The sequence below is a fragment of the Armigeres subalbatus genome, chromosome 2 (assembly GCF_024139115.2).
Source record: "Armigeres subalbatus isolate Guangzhou_Male chromosome 2, GZ_Asu_2, whole genome shotgun sequence".
In the NCBI taxonomy this organism is placed as follows: Eukaryota; Metazoa; Arthropoda; class Insecta; order Diptera; family Culicidae; genus Armigeres; species Armigeres subalbatus.
In genome coordinates this window covers 300,332,952-300,358,521 of record NC_085140.1, presented here as the reverse complement: position 1 = coordinate 300,358,521, position 25,570 = coordinate 300,332,952, and the positions used below count along the sequence as shown (strand labels likewise).

The 25,570-nt window shown below is 39.5% G+C and overlaps 1 protein-coding gene across 1 annotated transcript; it reads right to left on the bottom strand.

The window, feature by feature from the left end:
* Positions 1 to 1,830: 1,830 nt before the first annotated feature.
* On the bottom strand, positions 1,831 to 23,580 carry LOC134212488 (BRCA2-interacting transcriptional repressor EMSY). The gene is made up of 5 exons (XM_062690391.1): positions 23,171 to 23,580; positions 22,860 to 23,034; positions 5,851 to 6,202; positions 2,928 to 5,784; positions 1,831 to 2,781 (listed from the first exon to the last, which is right to left on the bottom strand). The coding sequence occupies exons 1-5, from the start codon at positions 23,229 to 23,231 to the stop codon at positions 2,357 to 2,359; spliced, it is 3,870 nt and encodes a 1,289-aa protein (XP_062546375.1). The 5' UTR covers positions 23,232 to 23,580; the 3' UTR covers positions 1,831 to 2,356.
* Between the last annotated feature and the right edge of the window lie 1,990 nt (positions 23,581 to 25,570).

Below are 25,570 nucleotides of genomic sequence, written 5' to 3'. Positions count from 1 at the left end.
CTGAAATTCTTTCTGGAGTTTCTAAAAAAACTCCCGAAAGAAAATTTTATAAATTATTATAAATTATAAATTACTTCGCAAAATGTACATAAATTACCACGAGGGCTCTTCAGATATTTCTTCTGAATTGCATCTGAAATTTAGAAAATTGTCCAGGATTTCATGAAGAACTTTTTATGGAAATTAGCTTGTGAAATCTAGATCTAGAAAATCTTACGCGCATTGCTCTGGAAATTCTTCCAGAAATTCCTACCCCAAAATTCAGCCAGGGATTCTCCCGGAAGGTCGTTTGCAAATAAATTATTCTGGAAATAATTTCTCCGGAAATTTGTTAAGAAATTCTTCGGATTTTTTTCCAAGAACTCCTTCTCAAATTCCTTCAAGAGTTTCCCAAGCAATTCCCACAGAAACTTCTCCAGATTTTCTCCAAGAACTCGCCCAGAAAACCTTCCAGGGTTTTTTTTTCGGAAAATTCCCTTGAAAACTCCTCCGAAATACCATGAGGAAAATACTCCGAAAATTCTGCCGCTTTTTCTTCACACTTCTTTAGAAATTCTTCAAGAATTCTCTCAAAAATACCTACAAGAATATCCGCGAAATTTCACTAGAGAATTCGCAAAGGAACTTCTCCGGGAATTTCTCTTTCATTTGAAACTCAGAAGAAATTTTTATAAAAAATCGTTTCCAGATTTCCCGATGGGCTTACAGGAGAAATTTCCGAAGTAATTCCTAACAGAGTTTCTGTGGAAATTTATGAAGTAGACGTATTAGTAAAGAATTTCAAAAACAGATTGTCGATTAACCAAATTGTTTTTTAATGAAGTTCTGAAATATCTCCAAACTGAAATATTCTAGTACGTAGAAATTCTAGGAGCAATTCCTTGAATTCCTGAAGAACAATTCCCTTATTTTTCTGAAATATTAAATGTCAGGTGCATTTTGTTTGAACAAATAATGTTTTGTTTGACCGACGTACGCTGTACAACGAGGTATCTAGTGGTTCCCCAATAAACATTTCAAGCTGAATAAGCTACTTTTTCAGCTGAAATAGCCTATTTTCAATTAAATTTGTCCTTCATCAACTTTCAATTTTGTTGGGTCTAGACTTTTTGGAAATGAAAATAACTGCTGCTTATTTGCAAAGAAGATAAATATGTATTTCCGACAGAAGCTAGATAAATCTAGACTTCGCAGATAATATTCGTCGGCGTGGTAAATTTTCATACGGTGGCGCGCCGATTAATTTTCACGGCGGCGTGGGAAAATCGTCGTACCTTCGTTAAGGACCTGCAGACTTTCCTTCCAGATACTTCGGAAGGTAGCAGAGCGTAGAATACCAATGCACTGCAGAAAACGATCAAAATCAGAAGAGCCAACGTTTTAACTCGTCAACAATAGTCGGCTATGAAGAAGGAAATGAGGCATTTACATATGTGAACCTTCTACTGAAAATATTATTATCATCTTTTGTTCTCCCCCTTGGAATTTGATTATTCGAGAAGGAAGTTCCTTGTTTTTTTAAATTTATTCATATATTATAAATTTGAAAACGCATTAATACCCTTCAAGGATTCTCATTTGAGATCTAACTATTCAGAAGAAATTTGGGACTGACGCATTACCCGTTTTAATTTGAAATCGAAATTATTGTTATACATATCGCCTTTGAGAATCCCGAACGGTAAGCACGCTAACAACTTCATTGGAATACAACTCGCGTCCCGAAACGACTAAAAGGAAACATTCATGCAATCTCACCAAATGAGAAATAAAAGTTTTCAAGAGTATAAAGTCTGATAACACGGAAACGAAAATAACAAATCAATAAAATTTGCAGTTTTGCCTTATCATATTATTATATTAATATTTAATAGCAAAAATCATTTATATTTTCCGTCGTTTTAAAAACTTAACAACATGTCACCAGAACTTCTGTGCAATATTTTGTTTTATCATTGTTCTTAAACAAATTTAATCCTTAATGCCTATCAAGCAATGCTATCAAACTGAATACGTATCATTAGAGAAATAATAACTACAAGTAGTCATAAAGGACACACGCTACAATCGTTTATCAGTTTGTAAAAAAGAAACCTAAACCGGTTGTAGAAATATACTCAACACTATTCGAAGTAACAAGATTTTCTCTGTGCCGGCTCTCAATGAGGTGTTGTAAATTTTAGACTTCCGATCGAATAATAAGTTCAAGCAGAACATGTGCTTGACACGTAAAGCTAAAATAAATATAACCCCGACCCTGCATCGCTGGCGAGGAGTTCACTGCCTTTGCCAGTGCAACAAATATGGCCTGTTCCTGATGATGAATAATTATCTACAATACGTCTCCGATCCGTACCTAGGACGTGGATTTCGTCTTACCCTTGACCACCGTCGTCCCCGTTCCCGATGTGCTACTTTTGACCGGTTGGTCCGAGGCGGCCATTATCTGGCCCTCGGCCAGTGCCTCCTCGTAGGACATCGTCCGCGTGTGCTTGTTACCGTCCTCGTCGATTTCCATCATTTGGAACATTATATTCTTGCTATTGCCTGTCATTGCCGCACCCGGCCTCGTGTTGACCTCCCCCTCAACGGTATCGTCATCACCTTCCGTTTCGCCGGCCTCCTCGATATACTGTTCAAAGTTCATACTCGATGGGTTTATCTCCACATTGCCATTACCGGCCTTGCTGCCGTACACTATGGTTCGACCTTCCTGTACGATCACAGGACTGCTTGCTCCATCCGGCCCTTCCAGATCGGCGATAAGTGCCCGGGATGTATCTGTAATGTTGTTATAAATGGTTGATTAGTGGATTTGTGACACATAAGACAACTATCTGCAAACTTTCTGGTTCTAAATGTTGCACTTTTACTTTTAACCATGGATGAATAACCATCAACTACTTTTCCTGTTTACTGTTACTCACCGTAGCCAACGCTGACGATCTCGACCCGCTCGCCGTGGATGTCCTCGTTGAACGTCTCATCCGGGTCCGGGTCCTCCTCGATCACCTCGTTGAAGTGCTGCTCGTCGATGATCATCTCCTCCTCGATGGCCACACAGTCGTCGTCTTCCTCCACCTCGGGGTCTTCCTCGGCGTCGGCCGAATCCGTCGCCGAGGTGTCATCGCTTCGTTCGTTCGGCGGCGATGTCGTCGTCATGAGGCCAGAAATAGGGACCACCGTAGTTTTCGGGGGCGGCGTGGCCATTGGAGCGACGATCGGTATGGCGGCGGCGGGTGGTATCGTGGTCGGAGTAGTAGCGCTTGTCGTCACCGGTCGATGCAGAGGAAGCCTCGCCGTATCGGTCGGGATTGCGGGGGTGGATGTAGAACTGATGGAACTGGACGAAAGGGGTTGCACCACTTTGCGGATGTTGCTGTTGGGAGTTGCTGCAATCACAGGTTTCGGTGCGATTGGGATTGGTACTGTTGGGGGATTAGATTTTGATGGAGCTTTGTGAATTGCCTTTGTTGTGGCTTTGTTCGATTTGAGGGTGTTGGCCTGATTCGCTTGGTCGAGTTCCAGTTCCCAGTCGGTTGAGCTCATTGTAGCGGGTGTTCGAGGAGGGGCGGTGCCAGATCCAACGGTGGTTGAACTCGCTGGGGAGGGGGTTGGTTTTGTTTTACTTTTGCTATTTTGTACGGTTGTGGCGCTCGGGTTTCGTCCCTGGTGGTTTGCCTTTGACTTTTTGGTCACGGTGACCGATGGTCCTGGGGCCGTACTATCGGCTTCGAATTTTGTCGTCCTCGCTAGGTTAGCACTATTGTTCGAATTATTATATTTGCCTATTGGCAATGCTGTAGTCTGCTGTTGGGGCTTCACCATTTTTTCCGTGATTGATGATGCTATTGAACTGTTTGATGTGGAAGTCGAAGCTGGGGAATGGAACCCTTTAGAGAGCTCCTGCAATTTGACAGCCCCTGTCACTACGTCTATCGGCGTGGAAACTATATCGACCGGAGTGTCTTCAGTAATAACAGATTTGCCTGCGGGAACTGGTTTTTGTGGCAAGACAGTTTTCAACTTCTGATCCGCTCCGATGTCCAAGACTACGATGTTGTTTATATCCGGTTGCTGCTGTACAATTACTTTGGGAGGACTCAATATGTTGGCACCAGTCGTCAAAGCATTCGTTTCGACAACGCTCTTAGGGATGGTTATCTTCTGGCCTGGATTCAATGTGCCACCGCCACCAGCTTTGGCTGGTAGAACTATTACGTTGTTTTTGGATCCGGGGGCTGCAATCGGCATGAGCTGCAGTTTATGCACGGACAACTTACTGCCACTCTTCACCGGTGTGAATCCTGCCAGATTGGGTCCCTTCAACGTGACCACCTTGTTAGCGACAGGTGTAACAGGGGTAGGGACTGGCTTGGCTATCGGCATATTCAGTGCCATCGTGTTCGTGATCAACGCTGGTGGATTGGAGGTTATGGGGGTAACAGTGGCATGCTGAGACGACGGAGGGATGATGGTCACCCCACCAGATGTCGATGCTTGTATTATCGTGTTCGGTGGATGCAACGTTATCTGATCCAATATTGTAATCTGGTTTCCTGGAGGTATGTGGCTCGATGAATCGTGATGGGAAGTCGGAGCCGATGTGGAAAATATTATTTTAGGATTGGGAATATCGGCGGGATTGATGATACAATCCGATTCACGTGATTTACTTATTGAATCCTTTCTTTGGATTGTTTTCGGGATTCCCAAGCTTGCTAATGTAGCTGCCGCCGATGATGTTGGAATTAGGATATTCTTCGAAGGGGATTTCTTATGATAGTTCAACAACGGATGCCCTTTTCCCGATATAATCGAAGGACTTCCAGGCTTCAAGGGTATGTTAATGTTGTTCTTCATCGGTATAGTATTGGTAGGGTTGAGCTTGGTGAGGTTGTATTGAATGTCTTTCTTAGACGACGGAAGTATCTGCTGCTGACCGAACACAACATTGGGAGGCAGATTGTTGCTTGGTTGACCCTGCGGTTGTTGAACGTTGTACGCACCACTACTTGAATGTTGAGATTTGATCGGAATCCCTGGTATGACGCCATACATCGCCTGCTGCTGAGCTGATGATTGGGTTTGATAGACGATGTTCGACGTGAGATGTTTCTGCAGCTGCAACGGCTCTTGTGGCAATTCCGGACCACCATGGAGTTGGGGAATTTCGTAGGGAATCAAGGGGCTCGCATAGGAGTGAATTAGATGCGGACTGCCCACATTGTTTCCTTTAGAACCAGTGCCTCCTGCCAAGGGCATCTTCGACTGAATTGGTACTGGCTGCTGCAACTGTTGCTGTTGAGCCATATTTTTGGCCGCTTTCGCCGATTGTTTTGACTGATATGGTGCTTTCGTTTTGTTTTGATTTCTCTTGGAAGTCCCAGAAGTCTTGCGCTGCCGATCCGTGTTTTTATTGTTGGCTTTCGTCGGTTTATTAGCTAAAGTGTTGTTGTTGTTGTTGTTAATCGCAACTGGCCCAAAAGTGCTGGGAGTCGGTAGGTTTTTATTAGGCGACAAAAGATGTTGTGGGAGTGCGAAATGTAGCGGCTGTTGCTGTTGATGTTGCATAGGAGAATAGGGTTGAGTATGGAAAGTAACAATAGGAGGGGGATGAAATGATGGTTCCTGTTTTTGAAGTTCTTGATACAATTGTAGTTTCTTTTTTAACGGGGTATCATCGTCAACTGTATGTGATAAACTGGGTGTCGAACTCGGTTCAACCGGATACGACCTCTTTAAATCGTTATTAATGTAACTTTTGTTAGCAGCCTCTACAAACTGAAAAGAGAACAAAAACATTAGATTCAAAAGCTATTCGATTAATTTTAATTAATTTTATCCTACCGGATCTTGCGTTACCAGCACAGGAGGTGGTGAAATTTGTTTCATTGGTTCCGTTGTGTCTAACTGTGGTTCCTCTTCCATTTTGTGAGACGGCGGTGCTACAGAAGATGCATTCTGTTCTTGGATTTTTTGTTGTTCAAGTTTTTTCTGCCTCTCTTCTTCCTGTTCTTTTTCGAGCCTGTTCTTGGAGGTTTCAAAGGGATGCGGTAATTTGGCATTCTCCCTTGTGATTTGCTCGCAAACAGTGTTGGCTATATATGTTAAAGCAGTATATGGAGTTGTCCGGGGAAGTATGGGAAAAGTGCGACGACCTTCTCGACACCAATCCTGAATGGTGTTAGGGCCAGAAATACTGAAATAAAAAATAAAATGTAGATATTTTAGGATAGCAATTGTCTGACCGGTTGTAGGTCAATGCCCAGAATACCAATCCCCAGAATCAGTTCCCCAGAATGGTATTTCCCAGAATTCCATTTACCAGAACGACCAATTCTCTAGAATAATATTCCCCAGAATGTACTATTTCCCCGAAAAGAAATCCCCAGAATGACCCATTCCCCAGAAACCAAAAACCCAGAAGTTCCCCAGAAAAAAGTATCATTCTAAAAAACTATGTCTTTCGCTGTCATTTCTATAAATTATAAATACCAGATACTATATTTCTATTCAAAAATACTTATATTGAAGCACGCATTTGCTCGGAATAAGGCAAAACGACATATGCTGTCTTCTTTTGAAGCACGCATTTGCCCGAAATGGAGCCCATTTGATTTGTTTGTTAAGGTTCACATATAATACGAAGGAGCAGATAATTCATTATGTTCATTGTTCATATTGGGGGAAGACCATATGGCATAAAACCGTTTGGCATAACGACTTAAATGTCTAAAGGCCGTTTGACATAATTTGTTGGGTACCTCGAGGTTATTTGGCATAATGAACATTTGGCATAATCGTTGAAAAAAGTATCAAATGCAATGGGTCATAAGAATATATGATTTCCATTCTTAGAAGTAGATGACTCCTTCTTTAAAAGTATGCGTTTGCCCGGAAAAAAGGCAAACGAGTAGATAATTACTTCTTCAAAAGTATGCATTTGCCCGGAAAAAGGCAAAAGAGTAAATGACTCATTTTTTTTAAAGTACGCATTTGCCCGGGATAATGCAAAAGAGTAGATAACTCCTTCTTTAAAAGTATACATTCGCCCGGAATAAGGCAAATAGTAGATGACTCCTTCTCTAAAAGTACGCATTTGCCCGGGATGAAGCAAAAGAGTAGATTACTCCTTCTTTAAAAGTATGCATTTTCCCTAAAAAAGGCAAAAGAGTAGATGACTTCTTTAAAAGCATGCATTTGCCCTGAAAAGGGCAAAAGAGTAAATGACCGCTTCAAAAGTACGCCTTTTTCCGAAAGAAGGCAGAAGACTAGATGATCCATTTTTTAAAAGATCGCAAAAGTCGAAATGTATATGATTTCTTTTCAACGCATACGAACCGAATAAGATAAATGACCTGATGATTCCATCTTTTAAAGCTCACGATTTCTCCTTATAACGAGGAAGCATGCACGCATTTGGTTGGAAGAAATCCTAGAGTTTTTATGAATTTTTCAATTTGTATGCCAAATTGTCATTATACCAAATGGTCGTTATGCTAAATGTCCCTAAAATCATTATGACTATTTTTCTTGTCAAACGATCGTTATGTCAAATGGTCTTTATGCCGAATGCCATTATGCCAAACGCACTTATACCAAACGGACTTATGCCAAACGGCATTATGTCAAACGAGTATTTAGTATATATTTAGTATTAATACGAACTTTTTTTAGTGGTATTTAGTCAAATCTAGAAAATGGTGCATTCTGGGGTATGGTATGCTGGGGAATGTCTTTCGGGGGATGGGGGCATTCTGGGAAATGTCTTTCGGGGATGGGGGCATTCTGGGGAATGTCTTTCTGGGGATTGTGGTATTCTGGGGAATGGTTTTCTGGGGAATAGTGCATTCAGGGGAATTAATTTCTGGGGAATCACTTTCTGGGCAATGGGTTTCTGGGGTATGACATACAATCGTCTGACCCACACCCCTAACATAATGCTTCAACAATTTTTTTTAACAAAAGTAATACATTGTCGCTTTTAACGTGTTTTTGACGTGGTTGGTTGGTGGTTGGCGACTATTTCAATTTTGGAATATTAAGCGGTTTTTCATTATTGTTAGAAGTAGGAGAGGGCGGGGTAGATCGATAACCGGGGTAAGTGGATATCCTAAAGTTTTAATCAAAATTAACTGATTTAAAGTGTTTATACGTCGGATTTTTAGCAACTACATGATACTAATACTTATTAACCACCAGTTCTGTATTGAGTTGAATTCAAAATATGGAAATTTTAATCAAGTAGAACGATTTTGAAATAGTTCATTTTTTACTACTCTCGTGAAGGTAACGGGGCAGATTGGACACCCCCATGGGGGCTGTATAGACACCCTTATAAAATATGAAGAAAATCATCTAACTCATAATTATATGCTAACGTAACGTATTTTATGGATCATCCAACAAAAATATTACCCAATTCTTCTTCTTCCTATCATGTTTTTGCATGAGCCACCTAAAAATATGAATAGATTATAAACATCCGAAAAACTATTTCCCTCTTCTTGAGCGACGTCATTTATGGACGGTTTCTATGAAGTAAATTTTAATTCCATAATGAATAGATGAAGATTGATTACGCAACGCAATTTTTTTAACCTCTTTTACCCATGTATGTTGCACTACAGTGATTTAAATTTTGACTTTTTCGCTTCTCTTTGTTTAAACGATGACATTTGCTGTTTCATTATTTCTTTTAAATTTTGAGCTAATTTGGATGTAACTAGACTAAGCACGCGCAGATTGATGTTTACTTCAGGGGGGGGGGGGGGGTCTTGGTCTACCCCCCTAGATCTCTCCTCTCCTTTCGCATTGCACCGAGCAAACGCATGCTTTAAAAGAAGCAGGGGCGGATTTAGCTAGAGGGGGGCCCCGGGGCCGAAAGCCTGTGGGGGCCCTAAAATGTACAAAAAAGGTTGGTTTTGGTACATAAGATTTGTGGAGGCCCGGGGCCACGGCCCCCCCGGACCCCCCCTTGATCCGGCCCTGAAAAGAAGCAACATAAACTCTTTCGCATTATCCCGAGCAATCGCGTTAATTAAAAGAAGGAATAATCCCCTCCCTGTTTGCATTGCACTGGGCAAATGAAGGTGAGGAATGGCCTGCCAATGGTAAGTTTATGCCAAACGGCGTACCCCATTCTAGGGGAATATCCCATTTCAATTTCCGCTTGACTGATGGCACTTCAATTGTCGCAATTGATTTGGATTTATGATAAGATATCTTTCCTTTCAACAATAAAGCCTTCCCACCAAATTGCCTCTTGAGTTACACCCGAAAGTGTCATGTACTCAGCTTCAGTAGTAGAAAGCGCCACAGTAGGTTGCTTGTGCAAACTCCATAGCCATGGCTATAAGATACCGAATTGTTGAATATCGCACGACAGGTGAGTAGGTGCTCTTTGCAGCCAATAAGTGCTGAGTGTTACCAATGCGGTAGGAACCTCGTGCGCGCGCCCAGCTCTACTAATGCGTTAATCACTCTGCCAAGCTTCTGTGTGAAGACGAAATTTAGAACTGTTTTGTGAAGTAGCAAGTTTCTGAGAGAAGGCACTATAGGTTACCTCATAATCAAAATACTTGCCTGGGGTGAAATTTGCGGAGCGAGCGCATTGTTGATAGCTTGCTCCACTACAAAAGTTGAATCAAGCATTTTCGGGGCAGTTAGGATTGAGTTTTCATACTTATGAGAGAGTCTAGAAAAATATTATATTTTGATGAGCAATAACATTGCCAATCTCTATTTCAATCTCGATCTTTTTTAAGTAGCATAGGTAATCAACACTATACATTTTTTTAGCCCAAGTTCGACCAAAAGTGTAAAATTTAGTTGATTTATTTTAATTCAGTTCGATTATTTATTATTCTTGGCGTCCTCTTTTTCTATTATATGTTTTCAAACCAAAATCAGCGTGATCATACTAACCCCAAACTACACGTACCCCGAACTCATCTCAAAAGTGTCCAAACAATTATAGACTCTATCATATCAATTACAATCTGCCTGAACATCTATCAAGTCTATAAATATAGCCGTTTCTCTTTCTACAAACAACTATCCTCTAATAAATAGATTCCATAGCAGTCGCTAGAGTCGGAAGCGGACAACAAGCCGCTCCACACTCTCCTCCTCTTTCTTCTATTCTCTCACAGGCGGAATCACAAAAGGCTGAACCACAGAAGGCCGAATCACAAAAGGCTGAAAATGTTCTAGCATACCATAAAAGGATGAAAACCCAGAAGGCCGAACCAAGAGCGAGTCTTAAAAGGCCGAATCATTACAAAAGCTACAATCTTCCAACCAACAGAACTTGGAATACCTAAAAATTAACGTAAAGAAAAATTTGTCCACGTGTTTCCAGCTACTAACAGCGATCTAATCAATCTTATTCAGTTGAGGTATTTAACCTCTTCTTTCCCATGGTAGCTTTAGAGCTCCCCAAGTTTACACCACGAAAACTATTTGCGTTTAAGCTTTTTTAAACCAAATGTACCTCTGTGCCCTGTATTAATATATCATAAATGAAACAACAAAAAACAATGCCAAAATAGCTCAAACTGTTTGAAATTACTGAAAAGATAATAAAACACACCATTTTTTTTTGACAAATAATTCATTGCTTATTTGAACAGCCCAGAAAACAATTTTTTTTGCCTAAACTGTTTCCAACAAAAATACCTACATCATTATACAAGCTTATATATTGCACACCATTAGTAAAACTTAATATATATTTCCTATTTTTGTCAAAAACTTTAAATTAATAATGGTGCACCACAGCTCCACTGGGAAGATGAAAGCCAAACATTTGGAATGTCACTTTGTCACTATTGTTATTCTGCTTACCAGGTTACTTGTGTTTACATTCTATTTTTTTTAAGGAAAATCACTATTATTATGTAAAAATGAGTGAAAGTGAAGATGATTTTCTCGGTTTTTCCGAAGATGAATCCGAGTGCCTCATTCAGTCGCTGGAAATTACAAAAGTCGATGATCTCATCTTTTCCAGGCGGATTCCGTGCTACTAAGAGATTGAACATGGTAGGTGTTGTTTTGTAGATAAGGTGCAATGTTTTATAGAAACCAATTCAAGTGGAAGGAGATGAATCCGAAGTGGACTTCCTCAGTGAATCGGAAGATGACGAACGCGAATGTTTTGTTCCGATGCTATTAATTGTATTTTTTCACGAATGATTAGACCCGCTCAACGAAATTCAAGAGTTGTCAATTTTGTCTTTGAAGTCATTTTCAGTAACCTTCTTATAGATTACCTTCATTCATAAGCACGTGGTCGATTGAGAACAATGGGACTGAATGTAAACGAAATCTGAGAACGTCGAAATTGATTCATGAAAGTTTAAATGGTGAAAAAAATCGCAATAATTGATCCTACTCGTTTTTGCAACATATCGGATGATGAATCGGACGGAATCAATCAGTCCGCAACAATATCGAGACCTCTCGCCAAGTCAAAAACAAAACGTTCAAATAAATCGAGTGCCAAGATATCAAAAAGGACAAGGGTAACAACACGGAAAACACCATCAAAGAAAAAAGGCAGATCCATCAGGGGCCCTCCTTAGCCTAGCGGTAAGACGCGCGGCTACAAAGCAAGACCATGCTGAGGGTGGCTGGGTTCGATTCCCGGTGCCGGTCTAGACAATTTTCGGATTGGAAATTGTCTCGACTTCCCTGGGCATAGAAGTATCATAGTGTTAGCCTCATGATATACGAATGCAAAAATGGTAACTTGGCTTAGAAACCTCGCAGTTAATAACTGTGGAAGTGCTTAATGAATACTAAGCTGTGAGGCGGCTCTGTCCCAGTGTGGGGATGTAATGCCATTAAGAAGAAGAAGAAGAATCAGATGGCATCGGCTCAACAATGACGAACGGGAGGCCCCATTTTGCCCTATGACTTGTTATCAATATACTAAAATATTTATCACTGAATTAGATAGTTAGAATTCGGAAATCGGGACTTCCGAACCGAACTTTCTCCTGAAGTTTTATTTGCCAAACTAATTGATGCGTTGTTTAGCGCATCTTCAGGAGAATCCAGCGCACTACTTCCGAAGTTGGGAAAGTTGCCTGTATCTGGAGAAAAATCCAACTTCGGTATAAAAAGCGTTATAAATTTATTCCGGATAGACAATATCCAAATATTACCGAACAAACCAATTTGTACTCAGAACAGAATCTTGGTGAAGGAAAATCTATCGATGTTACTAAGCATGAAATTGAACAGTTCTTGGGTATCTTAGTGTCGATAAGTATTCACCAAATCCCTAGTTACAAGATGAACTGGGCAACGCAACTAGATATGCGCCGATTGCAGATGTGATGACCCGGAATCGATTTGAGCAAATAAAAAATATGCTGCATTTCAATGACAATACGCAAATGAAAAACCCAAATTAATCCACCTAGCGGTGATGGCGCCTTTCTCGCGCAAAAAAGTAATAAATGTAGCCTTTACGCTTACACCTTGATGGTGTACAAGAAAGGCAAAATAGTTACACCGTCTAATGTTGTGATAGAAAATTTACACTAGTAGACGACAGATGGTGCTGCCAAAAGTTTCTCGAATTTCCTATGTTCGAATTTTGACTTTCGGACAATTTCATAGTACTATGAAACTGAACGAAGAGCATACTTACGCCTAAATGCGTGCAACACGAGCATCTTTATAGTACGATGAAACTCTTAATGGGGACAAGCCACGGATAAACTTTAAAAATATTCATAGATGCAAGGCATTTTTCATAACACAGTATTGTTCTATGTGACTATGTCTCATCACTATTTTAATATTATCTATTTTTTGCAATTTGCCATTATTATGAAATTTAATAGTGATCAACAGCGTTTTAGTCTCTGTCGGATGCAATTTGTTGCAAGAAAATCGGTTAAGAGTTTCTATGTGAAAATTTGGCTAATGTTTTTTATGGCATTTTGTGCACACACACACGCACACACATACACACACACACGCACACACGGACAGACAGACATTTGTTCAGCTCATCGAGCTGAGTCGAAAGGTATATAACACTATGGGTCTCCGGGACTTCTATCAAAAGTTCGAATTTGGAGTGAAATGATAGCCTTTCGGTACACCTTTGTTGTACGAGAAAGGCAAAAACGTAATGAACCTGGTTATGACGTTATGACAAATTATTAAAAGTGCGTCCTTCCATTGACGCGATACGACTCAACTTCCTCGACATGGATCTTCTTCCGGACCAGTCAATCGACGAAATAATGATTCCTTCGAAATCACACTCTCCACTACGTCGGTACAACAAAAACAAACCGCATCGTTTCGGGATCGTGAAAGGCCGTGCTGGAAAAGGAAAATCAGACAAGCAGCCTAATAGAGATTGGGGAATCAGTTGCGATGTGGTTCTAAATCTCGTTGAAACCCTTCCTGAAAATCAACAAATAAGGATTTTTGCAGACAATTGGTTTTCATCGTACAGCTTGGCACATGAACTGAATCGACGTGGGTTCCAGTATACTGGGACCATTCGCAGAGCGAGGATTCCTAAGGCAAAATTCATACCGGACAAAGAGTTGATGGCTAAAGGCCGTGGTTCTCATGATGCCTACATTTCTAATGATAACATAATCATTGTGAAATGGATTGATAATAAGGCAATTCATCTAATTTCAACATACCACGGTGTTATGCCATAAGACAACGTAAAACGTTGGTCTGTTGCGCAGAAAAATTCCATATCAGTGGAACAACCGTCAATTGTAACAGATTGTAACAAAAACATGGGGGGTCGATTCCCCCGATTGATTTTCGAAATGAAGTAGCAAACAGTCTCATATTGCACGGTAAGAACGTTATTAAGTCTAGGAGAAGACCAGTAACCAAACAAATACTTATACAAAAAACGCATCGTGCAGCCCGAAAAATCATTGCAGTATTAAAAGGATAAACACAGCTGAACACTGTAAGGTACACTGGGGGAAGTGGAAAAGGAAAAATCGATAGTGCATGTTCGAATTAGTGTAAAACCAATTTAAATGATCCAAATGCATTCAATCAAAATGGGCTATCAATTTTGCACCAACTGTGTGGTAATTCATACCATTTTAGTTGCTTGAAATTGATGGAGAAAGATTCAAAAATTAGGAGTTGTTTTTCCACTTAACCCAGTGGGATGGGGTAAGTGGAAAACCCATCCCAAGTAACATTTCAAGTTTTATTCCGCTCTAGGAAAGGTTTTCAAGATTAATTTATAAGATCTAACAATAAAACCGAATGCTACACGGCAACCTTCGGATGACCTCTATAAGAGTAAGATACTGCCAAGTGGCCCTCTCCAGATAACCACTATAAACCTATCATAAGAACATTTAGAAACCTTTTTTAAACCACCCGCAAAAAAGGGAATTTGGCTGCGGCAGCAGGCATGATACGCGGAGAAAATTACGTTTAATCATAAATTTCAGTGATATTCTTCAATGACTTCGAAATGCATTTCCATTTTCAATATGGCCATCATGGAATTTGATCAGAAAATTTTCGCTTTTTTTGAAAACCGTCATAAACTCTTCGCAATGCAAACATTCTTATGGGGGTAATTCATTTGACCACATTATGACCAAAAATTGAAGCTTTATCCGAGCGTTGAGAATTAGATTTATTACGCTCTTTATCACAACCATAGATCTGTTCATATGGTCAACGGGCATTTGACGTTTGAAGCTTTTTTCAGCAGATTTATGAGAGGTTTATTGATAGCGATAAGAGCGCCAATAAAACTGAGCAATTAGCTTGGTGATTGCTGTCATAAGTCTGCAATAAGAATTAGATAAATCCAAGAAGCATGGAAATTGTTACTTGGGATGTTACCTTGACCTTCAATAGTGATGAGTAGTTACATATAACTAAAATCAAAACAGTAATTTCTCTGAGTATCTTTTGTTGAATAATTTCATTAGCTCAATGGAACCCAAGGAATTCTCGTAATAGCTAGTGGAGGGCTGGTTTTGTCTTCTCGGACATTAAGTGTACGTAAAATCTATATATTCGAAGATGAACTTTTTATAGGAAAAATGGGGCTTACAGGTTTATAAACTAATCAACTTAGTTTAACGAATTGAGATTTATTTATTTATTTATTATTAACATCAACAGACAATAGAGCCCACATGATGTGTCTTAAAACTATAAAACAATAAACAATATTGATATTATCATATTCACTGAAGCAATAAACAATCAAAAGCTACAACAGAAACTAACACTTGTATATCTAAATTAACAATAATTGCAAAAAAATAATTAGCTAATATGCGGGATACCACGTAGTACGGTGCTTGCTTACAAATTCTCGACATCTGATATACTGGGGCCATGTAGACACATCCAGAGCAATGGATCTCCATTTATTATCAAGAACGACCTTGAATGAAATATAGTCCATTTCTTCGCACGACTTCCATCTTGATACGAGCTTTGTAACATTATGTGTTTCTCCTAATCCCGTTATTCCGAGTGAATTGCATACTAAAGTATCGATTTCTCGTTCTGTTACCCGATTATCGATGTTTGATAGCAACAGTGAAAACGATTGTTTCGCTTTAGCACCAGAGTTGATATTTGAGCCAACACTGCAAGAAGCCTCCAGTCCAACAAATATTTCATCCAGAGCCTTTGATGAGGTGATCGGCGTAGAACTCTGTCTTGGCGAAGATGTATCGTGCATTTTTTGCGCAAAGTCTTCCAATGTCTTCGCAATGTCGGAAACTTGGCATTTCAATATGCTTATTTCGCTCATTATTTGTCCTTCTTCCGTCGCTTTTGGCCCAGTGTGCTTCTTCACATGATCTCCATCGCACGCTTGGCACTCATCGGTTTGAAACAGCAATGTAGATAAAGTACTCAAACACTCGTTGCAAAACCACATGACATTATTAATCAAAACATCCACAGTAGCTTGATTGAGTCCAACGCAGTGTGCGTGGAACCTTTCGCAGTACCTACCTCCGCATACAACAAAAATATCTGTTTTGATGTTTACTGGTTTAGAGCACTTTGGACAATCCATAGAGTAGAGTGGGGCAAGAGTGCGCGTGGGGTAAGAGTACGTTTTCGATTTTTTGAAGTAATAATAAAAGATAAACTAGCAGCACTGCATCAGTTTGACAGGTATTCTGGCCAACTATTATCATGTGTAATTGTAAACGATTTGAATAAACAACAAGGGAGATATGGAGTTAGATAACTTTTTGGTCATTTTGCTAAAAATAATTGGATTTCCGCAACTAGTATTTCATTACCATATATACGTTCAATCAGGCGCACATTATATCATTTCGATAAGGGGCCGTACACTTATTACGTAAGCATTTTTCTGGGTTTTTCGACCACTCCTCACCCCATGTTAAATTTTTTTCTTACAAAGTTTTTTTTATTTATATGGCGCGTAAGATATTGACAAACCCCCCTCCCCCATATGTGTTTACGTAATATGTGTACGACCCCTAACCTATTGTATAGAGTACTTTATGGTACAGAACACCAATCCGGTTGGTTTTCCAGGAAGTCAAAACCATTACTTGAAGATTTTTTGGGACTGTGGGGTAAAAGTACGCAGGAACCGGTGGGGCAAGAGTACGCATATGACGTGACGTCATATGGTGACGTCAAACCCGTATTTCCGGCCGAAATAAGACTTCTTCCAAAGCGTAAAGATCCACAACTAAGAAAAAAGGGACAGAATTTGAAATTATCACAAGTTTTTAGGATAAGTTGAAGTAATTCGGTGTTAGAAAGGACTTAGCGAACAAAGCACTGAAGCGAAATAATAAAATTGTATTAGGACTTGTTGTACACCTAAACATAGTACGAAAACACAATTTCATCTAAATGATAATTTCATTTAATCAAAAGAAACATTCATAAATTACGCAACGTTTATCTGGGAGGGGTTGTGAGATGTGTGACGATCCATATAATTTTTAAAGGATTCATACAAATAGTGTAAGATAGGGGGGGAGGGGTGATGAAATAGCTAAATTTTACGTTACGTGATTGGTGGACTTTCTTTAAGGAAAATGCCTTTGTCTACGCCACGCGAAACGTGATATATATTTTTACCTCTATAGTTTTTTGTATATATAAAAAACAATCGTTTTTCGTATGAAAGTGCACATTTTTAGGACCCCCTCCCCCTTTAAGAGTTACGTAATCTTTGAACATTCCCTAATATATGCTCAATAAACATCAATTAAATGTTATTAACTCTTATTTGTGTTAATATATACTTAAAGCCCATGATTGGATAAATGCGTACTCTTACCCCACCCGATGCGCACTTTTACCCCACCGGTGGGGTAAGAGTGCGTTTTTCACTTGTCTTGCAATAAGGGTTCTACTAAAACGAATCTCAATAATTTCAATATTTTTTCCACTGGGTAACATAAAGGAAGAGTATATGAATCATCGACACTGATTTGATATGCAGAAGCTTGCTTCAAAAGGGCCACATGATCGATTGAAAACTAAGTGCGTACTCTTGCCCCACTCTACTCTACTGCGTGTGTGAACAGGTGTAATGGAGTCCCGGAGAGATGATTCCACAGCAAAAATAATAAATTCGAAGCTTCGGCAGAGACCCGTTCTTGAGCAGTAATTTCTATCCGCCAAACACGAAGATCATACAGCAGGGATTCTGTTGAGCGTTCTTCTTCAATTATAACAAGCGGAAAGACGGTTTTAAATCAGATTTTCTCGGCAACAGAAAAGTGAATCGTAATCGTCAGATACACAACCACAATCCTGATGATGATGTCTGTGTGTGCGTATTTGTATGTATGTGTGTGCGCAAAACACGTACAAAATTATCTCCTATTTTTAAGCGCTTGTCCTTAACCATTTTTTTTTCGCACAAAAAATTACATTTAACTGTTATGGAAACTCATATGTGAATATGTACGTTATGTGGAAGATATTGATTTGAAAAATGTATTGGAGGTAACCACTTTCCCTTCGATGGGACTCGAACCCATGACCCAACAGTACGCTAGACTGGTGCTTTAACCAACTAAGCTACGAAGGACCTCCGTCGGACTTCGCAACCTAGAGGCTACTGAACGAGCTCGAGATTCCCAAATTGGACGCATAGTCAAATCATTCGCAATCCATTTCTCAAGCCAATACTTCCACATGTGTATTGTACACGTCCACATTAGAGGAGCGTGAGTATTTAGAATGTCTGGCGGCTATACACATTCTTCATCAGCAACTGTACTGATCAAGTGAGGTTGTGTAAGCATTTGCCAGTCGGTCGTCAAGCTCAGACCCGACCGCATTGCGTAGGCAAGAGCACGCAACTCAGGTTCAGTTCAATCAAAGTTAATTGCCTATTTCCGGGGATTAAACCACCCGACTTGGACGTTAATTTACAATGTTATGGAAACTCATATGTGAATATGTACGTTATGTGGAAGATATTAATTTGGAAAATGTATTGGTGGTAACCACTTTCCCTTCGATGGGACTCGAACCCATGACCTTACAGTACGCTTGACTGGTACTTTAACCAACTAAGCTATGAAGGACCTCCGTCGGACTTCGCAACCTAGCGGCTACAACCTCACTTGATCAGTACAGTTGCTGATGAAGAATGTGTATAGCCGCCAGACATTCTAAATACTCACGCTCCTCTAATGTGGACGTGTACTATACACATGTGGAAGTATTGGCTTGAGAAATGGATTGCGAATGATTTGACTATGCGTCCAATTTGGGAATCTCGAGCTCGTTCAGTAGCCTCTAGGTTGCGAAGGCCGACGGAGGTCCTTCGTAGCTTAGTTGGTTAAAGCACCAGTCTAGCGTACTGTTGGGTCATGGGTTCGAGTCCCATCGAAGGGAAAGTGGTTACCTCCAATACATTTTTCAAATCAATATCTTCCACATAACGTACATATTCACATATGAGTTTCCATAACATTGTAAATTAACGTCCAAGTCGGGTGGTTTAATCCCCGGAAATAGGCAATTAACTTTGATTGAACTACATTTAACTCCAAAACTTGCTATAAATATAAATGAATGTGGATTTTGGGATATATTCACCCACCGGTGCTATTTTTTCTTTCTCATACATTTTTTTCATATGTAAAACATGTGAAAGGCATTAACAGGTGGATTGATCAGGCGTTTTCTTATGTACATTAGTCCAATTACCACTGAAATCACAATGATAACAAAGAAAGAACATATTAAGATTCACAACTATGCAAATAAACCCTGGAGGGAAGGAAAAATTTGCGTGATCGGAACATTTTCCACTTCCCCCGCAGTGTTTGATACCAGGGGTAAGTGTAGAATCTTCGAATTATTTGCTTTCATGGTAATAACCACTACAAATTGAATGGGAGAAGTTTAATTGTATTGTAATAGTCACCTGTGATATAAATTTACTTGAAAAAGGGACAATTGGTGCAAATAAAATATGATTTTATGAATGGAAAAATCAACTTCTCGCGAAATCTAAAGTAACAGTTCAAGCGTTAACCATGTTAGTGTATGTATTATACAAATTTGACCATAGTATTAGTGTGGGCATCAAAGTATATTCTTGCACAATGTTATGGTGTGGTAATAACTGTAAAGTATGTACAATTCCAATTTTTCAAGTCGATTTTATACACTTACCCTCTTTTTCCACTTCCCCCAGTGTACCTTATAAGTACATATAAATACAGGGCTGGTAGCGATCAATGCCGCTCAAAATACTGACTTTAGTGACCAAAGTTTGTTTTTGCGAAAAATTTGTTTTTGCGAAAATGGTAGCAATGCATTTTAACTAATGCAAAAACATGCAAAATTATCGAAAAAATGTGATCTATTCTCCTAAAGAGCTTTTTTGACCTTTGTAATGTGATTTTTTCAATATATTTTATAATGCACGAGAAAGGCATCATCACTGCAAGGTGGATTAATCTGGGTTTTTTAATAAGTATTTTCCATTCTACGATGATGATCATAACAAATCCCTGGATTTAGGATAAAAACAGTAGAAACTAGTGACTTGAGCTCGAAAAAAGAGACCAAGTCACTGAATCACCACTTTAAAGTAACGGAGTAATCCAAAAGGGCCTTTTTTCTTCCTTTGGGTAGCAATTTAATGTAACATTTAATTTCGAGGTAAATGTTATTTAAACTCGTCTATACGGCTGAATATGTCTGATATACATATGATCAAGAACTTCTATTCAATTCTTTCACCAGCAAATCTGGCAAATCTATTCAGCTGTTTTTGACGTGCCTGCACAACTACTTTACATCATGTTACACATTTTTTTCGCAATCTTCACTTTACATTGGTGCTTATTCATATTTTTTTAAATCTGTTAAATAAGTTTTGATTTGATCTGTTAAATAATTTGATTAAATATTATTTGAGAGGAGAGTAAATTTTGGATATTAGGAAAAGACAAATTCTTAAATCTGATGCAAGAGCCCGAGTTAAATTCCGCCGTATTCATGACTCAGAGAATCGATTTGCCGATTTGCCTCAATGTACGAGTGGTGACGCATGGCTGTACCAATGATGCGCACTACTCACGATCTAATTGCGACCAGAAGCTAAAAAAATCGACTTTTTCAACTATTATGATTTTAGTTAAAAAAGTATTATAACTCACGGTAACGGGGTTGTTAGGGGCGAAACTTCCTTGTGGAATAAGAATATCTCAACAGCAGCTGACTGTCTTAGCAGCTTCAACACTGCAAATTTATTTAAAGTTTTAGTTACAAATTATCCTTCTATTATATAAAGGAGATTACATTTTAGATCCTTCGTTAATCTCCATAGCATGTACCTCCTATAAGACTATCAGAAACAAATCTTATTACTGTTGTCCATCTCGCAAAATCAACTCGTACGTTATCAAAAATTCGGAGCTCAACCAAACATTCAGGAAAATCATCACATTATTACTAACAGGGGTGTTCCCAATTGTATTTCATTTTCTCCTAATTAAAGTGAAACTGTCTTTTAACAAAAAATTAGAAAATGATCCGAATATTCTTATATATAAAAAATCGTGAGAGTAAATCATCAATTTCCCCTCTTGGGAAAAAATGTTGCAAATAGCAGTTTTTTTTAACTAAAGAAAAATACAACCAAATGAAGCATTCACAAAATGAAGCACTCACCATCCGGTAATGTCTTCGCTATTGGATGATGTAGTTCTGAAACAAAAATACTTCCCCCATCCAGCTGGAGACTGCTTTTTCTCCTTGGTGGGTGGTTTTATTACTGGGGGGGTGGGTACGAGCACGTGGCTGTATTTCTCGTCGTATATCATGAGGCTAAGCACGATGATACTTTAACACCCAGGGAAGTCGGGACGATTTCCAATCCGATAATTGCCTAGCCGGCCAAGGGAATCGAACCCAGCCTCCCTCAGCATGGTCTTGCTTTGTAGCCGCGCGTCTTATGCGGCTAAGGAGGGCCCCTCGTTTATAATATTTATCCTAATTATGTATGAAGACTGTCAAGAAAATCGCAACATTTGTATCGGAATAATGTTATTTGTTCAAAGTTTCAATAAGACGTGTTTTCGGAATACCAAACGTTAACTCAAACTCTAAATTAATAAAATTTTTGATTACTGTATGTCCGAAAATGGATTTATGCATATGCACAACATGTGACAGATTTAGTTCAAAAAATGTATTCGAGGGTAACCACTTCCTTCGGTGGGGTTTGATCCCACGAAACCAGTACGCTAGACAGGTGCTTTCCCTACTAAGCTACGAAGGACCTCCGTCGTCCTCCGCAGCTTAGCGGGTACTGATGAAACCAAATTACAAGCATATTTAGAACTAACTCTTTTCCATGCATTGTTTGTACAATGCCGACCAAGTACGATGAGTATTTCTGTGCCCACCTAAGCAATCCAGCGCCTTTAATGAAAAAAGAAGATTTGCTGTTTCCATCAGTGGTGATGGATTGCGTGGGTGGGTTCAAATTAACTTACCAGCGACGTGAGAAGCTTTTTACAGAAGCAGTTTCGACCTTTTGAAATGCTGGAGTCGAAATTTAATTTACTAATCGAAGTGAATGTCTATTAACATATGACATTCGCATCGTTCAGTAATTTAGATAGGGGGAATGATGGCTTTGGCAGGTTTTGTTCTATTATTGGCAGGGGTTTTTTATGACTGACTATGCTCAAATTTGGCCGCTTAAACATTCTTTGCATATCAAAGAATATTGTGGCCAAATTTCATAAAATTTGGTCGACAAAAACCCCCCTGACAATAATAGAACAAAACCTGCTAAAGCCGTCTTTCCCCCTATGTATTAATATTAATCCTTCTTCTAATCTAATCATCCTTGACCCGAAAAATAGTTGTACCTACTAAATTTTTGTTAACACTAATAAATTACAAATTAATTAATTGGTATTTTAGCAAATCCTTGTTTACAAATGGTTTCATCGAAACACCATGTAGTTTATCTAGAATTCTTATCTAATCCAAATTAAAAACAACATCTTCAACATAAAAAAGAACGCTTATCGTTCACAGCAAGAATGGAACCGCGTGAGTGATCCGCAGGACCACTCAAGTCCCATGTTGTTAAATAATACACATATTTACTTTGAGACGTGTCTACTTGTCACATTTTAAGTTATTGTGTTGCATCTAAATCCAATTGAACTACAATACATTAAATTATTATTATTTTATGTTGGATACCCAAAAAAAGTAAACAAAAGCCGTTGAAAATGTAATAATAATCCAGCGTCCTTGAGTTTGACTTTTCGATAAGAAAAGAAGCCAACTCCGCATTTTCTACATAAAAAAATACTCACATCTCGGCAACCGTGGTTAACCGCTCGTCGTTAGCCACCCGCCGGGCTTCCGCTTTGTGTCGATCCTGCGAAATATGCAACAACTTCCGCAGGTCATCCAGAATTCGCGCTTTTTCCTTGCAGAGGCCACCCTGCGCACGAAAGGTACTCATAACACTCGAATAGGACTCCAACTCTGCGGGGAAGAGGCAAACAGAATCACGAAATTATTTTGGAGGGCAAAGCGAAAATGAGCATACTAGCGGAGAAAAAAGATGTCCCCAAAATAGCGCACTGAAAGGAAGCCCGTCCGCCAGAAGCGCAATTCTTACCAAGACGCCGCAGGACACCGCGACACTCGTCCCGGGTCATATCTAGCTTCATCGGCCACATCCTGCAGGCCAACAGATTCTTCCCAAAATATTTTTTTTTGCACAAGAACGTTTTGCACCGAGAAAAGTCAAACTTTGCGTCCAAAGTATAACACTGAAAAACCTGGCGCTTTTTTAGCACTGTCCACTTTTTCACTTGCGGCCAGCCACTAATCCACCGTGCACTCGTAAGGTTCACATAATCGATCCGATTCACGGTGAGCTGCGGTACAAAACTGGCGTTCGAATTACACTTTCGGGTCGCGTAAACAGGAAAAGAATTTCACACAAAAATTCAACATTCGCATAATATGATTTCCTCTTCCATTTCTGTTTATGAGACGTCAAAATTTTGATCGCGAGCAGCATCCACTCTGCGCTGGCAACCCGAGGGCTTCGCTTTTTTGCACCTCGATGCCGCGTCGCCGCGCGTCTTCCGAAAACTGCAAGCGACGCTTCCAAAACAATCCTGAACGAGGGGCTTTTGTTTTGAAAATAATTTCTCGGGTACTTATTCAAAAGGACGTATATGTGATTTTGTAAACAAAAATTCAAACATCGATTTCTCGCTTAACTTTTCAAAAGGACCTAACTTACTTACTCATGGATCCTGTACACCTCCGGTGGTGCAAAGGGCCGACTTGAAAGATCTCCATCTTGAGCGTTGCCCGGCTATCGCTTTAAACCTGTTGCCAGGTTAGATTTCGGTCGACGTCTTTTATTTCTTTTTTGAGGCTTCGTCGCCATGAGCCTCTGGGTCTGCCTCTGCTGCAACCAACTTCGGTGTAAAAAGCGGTATAAATTTGTTCCGGATAGACAATATTGTCGGCGTAGCACCAAGTTAGAATTCGGAAGTCGGCCCGCATAATTACAAACTGTACATGGATATTTTCCCGTGGTTTGTGGTACGGTTATTTGACAAATCTCGCTTAACTTTTCAAAAGGACCTAAGTCACATTTTTTTCATGAATTAATTTGAGTACTGCAATCAAAAGCTTTCATGTTGTTCTGTTGATTGCGCGCTATTCAAATTAATTCATGAAAAAATGTTACTTAGGTCCTTTTGAAAAGTTAAGCTAGAAATAACAATATGTTGAATGGGTTGTTAAGTTATGTCACCATAAAAAATCGTCTGTTTTCGCGTGCAAAATTTTCGCTCAACAGTATGATAAAATGTTGACATATAATGCAGGAAATAAAGAACATTTTAGAGACAGCATGTTATATATTGACATTTAGTGATGATGTCGAGCAGTTATGGTTGAATCGATCGAAAAGTATTCGATAACCGCAACGTAAACTGTGAAGCTATATCTTACATCGTAATAATGGTTCTGACCATATAACATGTTGTTTTTTAATTATGCGGGGGGACTTCCGAAGTTTTATTTGTCAAACTAATTGATGCGTTGTTTAGCGCATCTTTGGGCTAAGGCTAAACTTTTCCGAAGTTGGGAAAGTTGCCTGTATCTGGAGAAAAATCCAACTTCGGTATAAAAAGCGGTATAAATTTATTCCGGATAGACAATATCTCCCCATAAGAATCGAGTATACGGGCAGCAAAAAGCGCGGTGCGTCGTTCCCTTTTGGGAAAATGCGTTAATTAAGAGTATAAGTATTTTCGAATGTTTTTTTGCCATAACATATAAGGTTTTTTTTTACGTGTAGTGTCAAAAAGTACAGTGACCGATTGATTTTTACACACCGACAAGCCGCCATTACCGAGAGTGGAAAGCTGGATAAGGTTATTTTTTTACGTGTAGTATATAACTTCCCTAATTGTGCTAACCTCGCACCTAGTGACAATGGTCCGATGGTCACGTTGTCCACAGTGGCTGCATTCCTTAAGGCTCCGTCAGACGTTGCAAGCAAATCACTCGTGCGAGCGAATGATTTCTGAGAGCACTCGCAATTGCAGTCACACGTAGCAGTTTTTTACTTTAAGCAAATGACAGATTTACTCTCATGCAAATATAAACAAAAACGAAAAACTTGTTTTTCGGCCACAAAATCTAATTGCATTCCTATTTTTGCAGTGCAACACTGCCACCTGAAAACGTTTTCACTTTTGCGAGCGAAAAATTTGCTAGTGCTGCACTAGCAAGCGCAATTTCATTTCTGCGAGTTGAAAATTTTTAACGCTTAGCAGTCACACATTGCAAGCGAGCGTTTGCTTACGAGTTATCATTTGTTTGCATATAATCACTTTCAGTGTAATCAAACAGGCAAATTTTTGACAGTTGTCACTTTTTGCGAGCAAAATGCTCGTTGCGAGTGATTTGCTTGCAACGTCTGAGGGCACCTTTAGGTGTCCGATGTCGTCTGGCGGTGATAGTATCAGGTATCAGGTATCAGAACGTC

Coding starts and splice junctions, on each gene's coding strand:
- LOC134212488 (XM_062690391.1), bottom strand. CDS start 23,231: ATGTGGCCGATGAAGCTAGATATGACCCGGGACGAGTGTCGCGGTGTC. Junction 23,035..23,170: donor CGGTGTCCTGCGGCGTCTTG/GTAAGAATTGCG, acceptor TCTTCCCCGCAG/AGTTGGAGTCCTATTCGAGT. Junction 5,785..5,850: donor TGCTGGTAACGCAAGATCCG/GTAGGATAAAAT, acceptor TTCTCTTTTCAG/TTTGTAGAGGCTGCTAACAA.